Source organism: Otolemur garnettii, unplaced genomic scaffold (assembly GCF_000181295.1).
Source record: "Otolemur garnettii isolate 467f Iridium unplaced genomic scaffold, OtoGar3 scaffold00106, whole genome shotgun sequence".
Taxonomy (NCBI): Eukaryota; Metazoa; Chordata; class Mammalia; order Primates; family Galagidae; genus Otolemur; species Otolemur garnettii.
Window position 1 is genome coordinate 3504750 of NW_003852501.1, and position 9406 is coordinate 3514155.

A 9406-nucleotide genomic window follows, 5' to 3' on the forward strand; every position below is an offset into this window, starting at 1 on the left:
AAAAAAAAAAAAAAAAAAAAAAAAAGAAATCTATGTTGATATATTTGTCTATATATTTATCTACATGTATCTGAAATGCCACAGACGATGCAGATAATGGGAAAGTCTTGCTCCTGAGGATGTTATTTGTGACATTCATAGTATCCATTTAATATACCCTGGCAGAGCTAAGCATATTTTAAAATTCCTTTTGGCAGGAAAGCTACAAATTTGTTTTTCTTACTTCTTGAAGTTGATACGGTATAGACAGGTAAGGCTCTTGCTGCTCTTCTCAAAATTTCTTGTTGTCTTTCTTGGCTGAATTCCTTTTCATAACGTTCCTTTTCAGAATTGGACAAGTAGAACTACAAAAAAGGAGAAAACTATTAATTGTAAAAATATTTTTAATTTCATGATGTTAATTATCATGCTCAGAAAAAGAGATACATCCAGAACAGGAAAAAAAAAATATCCCAAAGTATTTTCAATTTCTGAAGGCAAAACTTGTCTTCAAACTTAACTTTAAGGAGATAAATCAAGTGTATTTTAACAAAAACTATATACTTTTAGCAAATTAAAAAATATCTGCCTTCTATACTAATGCTGGCAAAGAATATAAATATTTTTGCATTTTTATACAGATAAAATTAAATTTCTCCACTAAAAAAATCTATCTCTCTCCCTATATATAATTTTATTTATTTATATATTTTTTGTGACAGAGTCTCACTATGTCACCCTCTATAGAATGCTGTGGCGTCACAGCTCACAGCAACCTCAAACTTCTGGGTTTAAGCAATTCTCTTGCCTCAGCCTCCTAAGTAGCTGGGACTACAACTGCCTGCTACAAGTCTAGCTATTTTTGTTGTTGTTGTTGTTGTTGTTGTCATTGTTGTTTATCAGGCCTGGGCCAGGTTCGTACCTGCAAGCCCCAATGTATATGGTTGGTGCCCTAACCACTGAGCTACGAGTGCCAAATTGTCAAAGAAAGCATAGTTGCCCTTTCTCAAGGACAGATTCCTTGATAGAGCTATTTGTTTCCCTGGTGTGGCTAGCCTCTTGTTTGCTTCTTTAATAGTATTTTCCTTTTAAGAAGTACTCGTTCAGTTGCTCTTCTTTTCATATGCCATCCCAACATCTAAGGACCCTCAATGCACGTAACCAAGAATTTTAAATTTCTATCAGCCTTTATTTTTTTCTTTAGAGACACTAAAAAAATTCTCACTGTGTCTGTCATCCAGGCTGGAGTACAACGGCTTGATCATAGCTCACTGAAATCTCAAACTCATGGGCTCAAGCTACTAGTCTCTCCTGTCTTGGCCTACCACGTAGCTAGGAATATAGGTGTCCAGCTAATTTTTTTATATTTTTGTAAAGATGCGGTCTCACTAGTCTGGTCTTGAACTCCTGGCCTCAAGCAATCCTCCTGCCTCAGCCTCTTGATGTGCTTCAATTATGGGGGTGAACCCCTGTCCGTGCCTGGCCAAAATGGCTCTTTGTCTCTCTCTCTTTTTTAAAAAACAAGATTTCACTCTGTTGCCTGGGCTGGGGAGTGCAACCGTGTCCTCATAGCTCACTGCAGCCTCCAACTCCTAGGCTCAAGTGATCCTTCTGCCTCAGCCTCCCAAGTAGCTGGGACTACAGGTGCTCACAACCATGCATGACTAATTTCTTTGCCTTTTTTTTTTTTTTTTTTGGTAGAAATGGGGTCTCAGTACTTGCCCAAGCTGGTCTCAAACTCCTGGGCTCAAGCAATGCTCTCACCTCAGCTTCCCCAAATGCTAGGATTATAGGCGTGAGCTACCGTGTCCAGCCTTATTCTCTTTTACAAGAATTTTAACTTGTTAGAAAATTCTTCCCTGACATGGCATGTCTCTTACACACTCATAATAGAGTATAAAAAACACATTATATAATGTTAAATACATATGTGGATGGGAGATGTTCTAATCAAATTTTGTAATTTCCTTATAAAATCTGAACAGATTTCCCTCACCTCTCTATTCCTAGCCTGTGGCAGTATCACAAACCTCAACCTAGTCTTTCCACTACTACTTAACATCATTATTTTTCCTCAAGAACTAAAGTTATAAAATTAAGAAAAGCTTAAATCAAATAAAAATTTCAAGAGACATCAAAATTTTAGATAAGGAATGAAACAAAATTAAGATACATTAGACCAGAGGTCCTCAAACTTTTTAAATAGGGGCCAGTTCACTGTCCCTCAGACCTTGGTGGGCCAGACTGCCGGCCCAGGGACAAGTTGGCTGCTAAGCAGGACAGGCAGCAGCAGCAAAAACACCTGGCGGGCCAGATAAATGTCCTAGGCAGGCAGCATGTGGCCTGCAGGCTGTAGTTTGAGGACGCCTGGATTAGACTTTTGAATTGATACTACAATTGTTTTTTCGAAATTACTGAACAGAATTCAAACTATGAAATGCCATTATCTTTTTTTTTGAGACAGAGTCTCACTATGTTGCCCTCGGTAGAATGCTGTGGAGTCACAGCAACGTCAAACTATTATGCTCAAACGATTCTCTTGCCTCAGCCTTCCAAGTAGCTGGGACTATAGGTGCCTACCACAGTGCCCGACTATCTTTTTGTTGCAGTTGTCACTGTTGTTGAGGCTGGCCGGGCCAGGCTGGGTATATGTGGCTGGTGCCATAAATACTGTGCTACAGGTGCCAAGCTGCTATTATTATCTTAAATTCAGTGTTCAGATGGTTCTATTTAAATCTATATTAAATACCAATTAAGAGCTAGGCACCGTCTCAGACACCAGGGATCCAAAGATAAATAAAAACAATCTTTGCCTTCAAAAATTACATTCCTACAATCTAGTAGAGAAGTTAGCCACGTTAACAAAAAATTACAAAATACAAATCAGCAGGATAAATACAACGTTATCAATACATTATAAGGTATGTTAAGAGCTCTGTTGGGAGGCAGTGGGAGCTATTAATAAAAGTTTCCTGATGTCAGTGATACCTAAGTTTTAAAAGATAAACAGAAATCTTCCAGAAAGACAAAGAAGGAAAGAGAATGGTCAAAGCAATGGCAACAGCAAATAGCACAAGGCTAGGAAAATAATACTGTACATTCAGGGTCACACACTGCTTAAGTTCCAAGAAGCAATGGAGGTGAAGTCAAGAGACTTCAGTTCACTAAGGGTCTTGCATCCCATGCGAATGAGCATCAGCTTTATCTCGCAGCTGACTGGCAACCTCTGCAGGATTACAGCCAGAGACCTGATGGCAACACATTTTCTTTACAGGAAAGATGACAGACACTTGGTGGTGTGAGATGCCTGGCAGCTACTCCTAGGCCACCTGCTCCTTATCATTCCTTCAGATCTTTATCAGCCTGCCTGTTACATACTAGGTCTGATGCAAGGCAATGGGAGCAGAGGAGTAAACAACAAAGATTTTCCTTCAAAAAGCTTGGAGGAAACAATAAAGATTTTCCTCCAAAAGCATTTAAGCTAAGACATTTGTAAGTGCCGCTTCTCTTTGACTATCTAGTATCTTTCCCCCCGAAGTAGCTTTTCTTCTGTTATGTTCTATCACATTACCAAGTTCTTTTTCTAAATTTATCACAATTTATAATTATCTTATTTGTTTACTATCTATCATCTCTTTCTCCCTTTAACATGTAAAGACCATGTCTGTCTTGTTCTTTTTATTCTCTGAACCTAGCACAGAGTCTTATGTACAATAGGTGCTCAAGCAGTACTTAATGACTGAAAAAAAACCTGTATTCATACTTTACTGTCCTCAAAGTTTTCTATTTTGTTACACACAATCAATTCCCCTAGATCTGATTCTCAAGCATTGCCCAACCCTCTGAGCTAAGAGTCCTCAGGTATAGAGAGCATCCATCTCACAGCTTTGTCACTGCTTATTTAGGGCTACCTTGTTCAGCACATTGTATGCTTAGTGAGAAAGAGAATCGCTAATTCTTGTCCTTGGTTGTCACCAGAGCTTAGTTTATCTGCCCCCTGAAGATTTAATAATTAATTCAGTAGTTATTGAACACCCACTACTGCAGATAGTGGGGGGAGGAATATAATGGGGAACACAATAGAAATATTTCTAGCCTCACAAAATTTACAATTTAATAAGGTGATGCATATAAGTCAACAGACAATTACAATACCAGCAATTAAGTTCTAGATAAGAGTAAAAGGCGCATGCCACAGGAGGGCCATTAGATACAGCGTTGAGCAGTCAGATGAACTTAGGGAGAAGGAAGGGTGAAGTGAATGTAAAGGCTTAACTCTGGGCTGAAAGCTAAATGATGCAACATGCCAAAACAACAACCAAAAAAGAAAACATAACATTTAGATGATATTTATCATGTGCTAGGCTTTCTTATATACATTTTACATGCACAATTATACATATGTAATTAATTGGTTCAATCCTTATAGCAATCCCATTGGGTGCATACTAAATCACCCTCACTTTACAGAGGAGGAATCAGCTAAGGAAAGTGGTTAAAGTCACACAGCTAGTAGTAACATGCAGAGGTAAGAGTTGAATCTGGGCAGTTTGGGTCCACAATCTATATTCTTACCCTCTACACTATACTGCTTTCTCCAAAGTACTACCAATCGTTTTTCTTATTCTATTCTTTGTTTCCTGTAATAAAAACTATTATTTTTTACATGTTAATGTTTTAAATAGCCATCTCTACTAGCAATTGATAAAGTAGGTCCTTTTCAATATAAGTTTGAGGGTTGACAAATTATTACCAAATGCCTGATGGATATATTTGAAGAATTTGATTATTCTTCATAACAAACCATATATCAAACCACATATGATTCATGGTTTACTATCCTTAACATTCCATAGAAAAAGGAGGCCAAAAACTGTATGGCATTACATACAAATGTTGAATGTACACATAACATGATATAGAAGTTCTATTTCTAGACACTGACTCAGAAGAACTACACACATACTCCCCAAGAGACATGCACTAGAATGAATGGTTGCAGCAGCCCTGTTTGCAATTGCCCTAAACTGGAAGCTACCCCAATTTTCATCAGTAGTAGACCTGGTAACTAAATTATTTTATATACCACAACTGAATATTAAACAATAATGAGAATGAATGATCTACAATTGTATGTAACAACATGGATGAATCTCACTAATGGAATGTTAAAGAAAAAAGCCAGACACATAAACATACGTAACTGTGACTACCATTTTACTGTAACTATACTACTACCGACTCCCATTTCTATCAAGTACAGAAATATACAAAACTAATCTATGTTGTTAGAAGGCAGGAGAGTGGTTTCTCACAAAGTGGGTGACTGTACCAAAGCATGAAGGGGCTGATACTGTTTCTTGAAACAGCTGGTGGTCACACAGTTGGATTCAGTTTGTACAATTTCATTAAGTGTACACTTACAACATGCATACTTTTTTTGCAAATATGTTCGCCATTAAAAAAAAGCTGATATTATTTTTAAACATATGGACTATGATTTTAATGAGTTTTGAAGAATTTAACACAAGAAACATTATCATTATCTACTATTAATGTGGCAGGTACAGTAACATGTTAAGTTTTACCAGGACAAATCTCACTTAATCCTCACAAATGTCCTACAGAGACAGACGCAATTATTGACTCCATTTTTTGCTGAGAAAACTAAAGCTTGGAGAGATTAAGTTATGTGTTAAAGTAGAAAATCAAACTCCGATGATCCTAATTCCTCAGAATAAATTCTCAGCAATCTTGTTATACTAAATTTTAGGTGAAGGGGGAATTCATTCAGCTATCACAAGGCAAGAGAGACACAGTGGTAGTAGCACTTATTCCCCAGAAATGTTAACCTCTATTACTTTCCAAATGCAATCTTCAATTAGAAGAAACACTAAAAAGCAATAGCTTACCCAATGTGTTTCATATAATCAAAACACTTTCTTTGCTTGCAGCATATTTGTTCATGCCAGAGAAAATATAAATGTTAAGAGAGTTTCTAGATCCTATCTGAGAATAAGCTGAAGACTAACATTCACAGTATGGAAGTTACCAAGCAATCTTATGAATGGAAACAGAACAAATGCATTATGTAAAATTTTAACAAGGGCAACACAAGGGAAAATAATTCCACAATCAGTTAAAGCATTTGGTAATTTACCAACATTAAATTTACCTCTTTGGAGGGGGAAGCGGGAGATGTGAAAATCGTCATCCAATAGGACCATACAAACATAACAAAGAACAGATGGAAAGCCACAAGGTAAACAACGGTCTTTCCTGGTAAATAAAAACAAATAACATTTCATTGAATCCAGTGAAAACAGGAAAAAGCATTACATTAAAACACAATACAGTATTTGGATCAGGAGGAATCCAATAAAAAATTTAATTAAAACCTAGTGAAACATCAAGTATATAAACTTTATCTAAACAGTGTAACATTATTAGATATGAGGAAATATTCTGTTCCTACATTTAAAGATTATCAGCCTGGTCTATAAGAAGAGATGAAATTTGAGATAAGTTTTCATTGTATTAAGTTGCTAAGGGTTTAAGCTAAAAACACTCTTCACTCTTCTTTCTTCATTCTATATTTCAAGTGTCTGAAGCATAAAGTTAATTTTAAATGACCAAAAATTATTTAACAGAATATATCACTAAGAACATTAAATCCAAGAAGCTGTAAACTCAAAGTAAACAAAAAGCTACCATCACCATGAATAATGAATAAATCTGAATAACTCAATCTCTACACTGTTAAAAAAAAAATACCCTGAATTTCATTCACCTGTTTCACACAAGCTAAAAAGAAAAACTTCTAGGCATTCTTAATTTCTACCACAACTATTTGCCAAGGGATTAGTGTTTAACATTCCAACAGCTTCATCTCCAAACTGAACTCACTTTAACCTTTCTGCTGCGTTCTGTAGTTTATTTTACTTGGATTTTAAAGAAGTAGGACTGGTTTCCACAACATGGAAGAACTGTTTAGTTTTGTTTTTTTGAGACAGAGTCTCACTTTGTCACCCTTGGCAGAGTGCCATGGTATCACAGCTCACAGCAACCTCAAACTCTTGGGCTTAAGCAATTCTCTTGCCTCAGCCTCCCAAGTAGCTGAGACTACAGGCGCCAGCCAGAACGCCTGGCTATTTTTACAGTCGGTGTCTCTCTCTGGCTCAGGCTGGTCTCAAATTGCCTGTGAGCTCAGGCAATTCACTCACCTTGACCTCCCTGAGTGCTGGGATTATAGGTGTGAGCCTAACCGCCTGGAAGAATTCTTTTTTTTTGAGACAGAGTCTCACTATGTTGCCCTCGGTAGAGTGCCATGGTGTCTCAGCTCACAGCAACCTCAAACTCTTGGGCTTAAGCGATTTTCTGGTCTTAGCCTCCTAAGTAGCTGGGACTACAGGTGCCCGCCACAATGCCCAGCTGTTTTTTGTTGCAGTTGTCATCGTTGTTTAGCTGGCCTGAGCAGGTTCAAACCCATCAGCCTTGGTGTATGTGGCTGGCACTGTAACCACTGTGCTACGGGTGCAGAGCCAGAACTCTTTACCATGTGCTCAAACTCCTTCAGTTTGGAATGCAGTGCCACAAACCCAGGGAAGAGAACAAAATAAAGACAAGCATCAAAATCTGAAATTCTACACATTGTTATAGTTCAGATCAAATGCTACTTCTTCCATAAAGATCTGCTCCATTACTTTCAGAATTCATAATGCCTTCAAACTGCACTCACAAAATAATTTGCTTAGACTTTAATTAAAACGTTTGTTTCAGTTAGTTGCTTAATACTACAAAACACAACAGTGCCTGGCACACAATAAATCCTCAATAAATACTGGTGGTGGTGGTTATTATTATTGCTAGTGCTATCCAGACATCTTAACTCTTCTCAAAATTTGCTGTTTTTTCTTTTCATTTCCTATTTCAGCATTTCTCAAGTTTAAGAAGTGCTTAACGTTTTCACTCTGCAGTAAAATGAGAAACATTAAAAACAATGTAGTGAAATCTTTATAAAGCTAATGTACATTCAATTGGAAGTGCTGTCCTTCCTTTGCTCTGAGGCTATTTTTCCCTATGTTTTTGGTTTAAAAAGTTTGTTCTTTTTAAAGAAAATATAAAAAATTGACAACCCTGTTAGAACCCAGCTTTTTCTTTTGAAATTGTACTGGTCCATGCCTGATGTCAGAGAATGGAAACTCCAGTCACATAGTTGACTGATTAAGGAACCAAGGCCTCAAATGATTTCTCACATCTCACAGGTAATCAGGACAACTACAACTTCTAATTTTGGCTCCTAAAATTTCTTTCAATATGAAGTCCTCATTATTTTCAATGCCAGTGCAGAGTTTCATAGATTGTTGCCTATTTCACTCAGACTGCTACAAAAACTAGCCGGTCTCCTGGCGTCTAATCCATTTCAATAGCCAGCATGAAAAGTGTTGCTTAGTTTCTTTTCCCACTTGGTTCTGAAATTCCTGGAAAATAAACTCCATCTAACGGCACCGTAGCTCAGAGAGTAGGACGCTGGCCACATACAACCAGGCTGGCGGGTTCAAACTCCACCCAGGCCAGCTAAACAACAATGACAACTGCAGTAACAACAAAATAAATAGCTAGACATTGTGAAGGTCACTTGTAGTCCCAGCTACTTGGTAGGCTGAAGCAAGAGAATTGCTTAAGCGCAGAAGTTTGAGATTGCTACAAGCTGACACCACAGCACTCTACTGAGGGTGATATATTGAGACTATGTCTCAAAAAAGAAAGAAAGAAAGAAAAGAACTCCATCTGCACAACCAATACATTCTAATAAAACTATGAGACTTCCGGGTGGTGCCTGTGGCTCAGTGGGTAGGGTGCCAGCCCCATATACTGAGGGTGGTGTGTTCGAACCCAGTCCCAGCCAAACTGCAACAACAAAAAATAGCTGGGCATTTTGGTGGGTGCCGGTAGTCCCAGCTACTCGGGAGGCTTAGCTCAGGAGTTGGAGGTTGCTATGAGCTGTGATGCCACGGTTCTCTCAAGGGTGATAAAGTGAGACTCTGTCTCTAAAAAACTCTGCGACTTCCTAGTCACTGGTTAGATTAGAGCTACTTGATATGCTTCTCCCACCTACTGAAAGCCTCCTAGAAGGTATATCTTGTATGCCTTATTTCTAATCTTCCCAGTAGTCTTAAGGTGTTTTTCCAGTCTACAGATTGCAAACACTGAGGCTCAGAGAATTTAATACCTACAGATGCCACTTAGTGAAAAAGCCAGAATTCAAATCCATATCTGCTTGATAAAAATTGAAGGTTCTTTTCACTGAGCCCTACCCAATACTGTACTTTGCTCCTCTTTTTAAACCATTCTCTTAATGGTTATATTCTACTTACGAGCTAACACCTAAAGCCAAGATAAAATTCTAACCATAACTTTTTTTTTT

General features: G+C 37.8%; 1 protein-coding gene across 2 annotated transcripts in view; it reads right to left on the minus strand.

Annotated features, from left to right (window-relative positions):
- The window catches only part of ZDHHC20 (zinc finger DHHC-type containing 20), a 75141-nt gene that overhangs the window by 37536 nt on the left and 28199 nt on the right, over positions 1–9406 (minus strand). For both annotated transcript variants that reach the window (XM_012809495.2, XM_023517249.1), the window contains 2 exons: positions 6155–6258; positions 224–344 (listed from right to left, as the gene is read on the minus strand). In XM_012809495.2, the coding sequence (XP_012664949.1) occupies positions 224–344; positions 6155–6258 (225 nt within the window). The remainder of the gene's footprint in view (positions 1–223; positions 345–6154; positions 6259–9406) is intronic.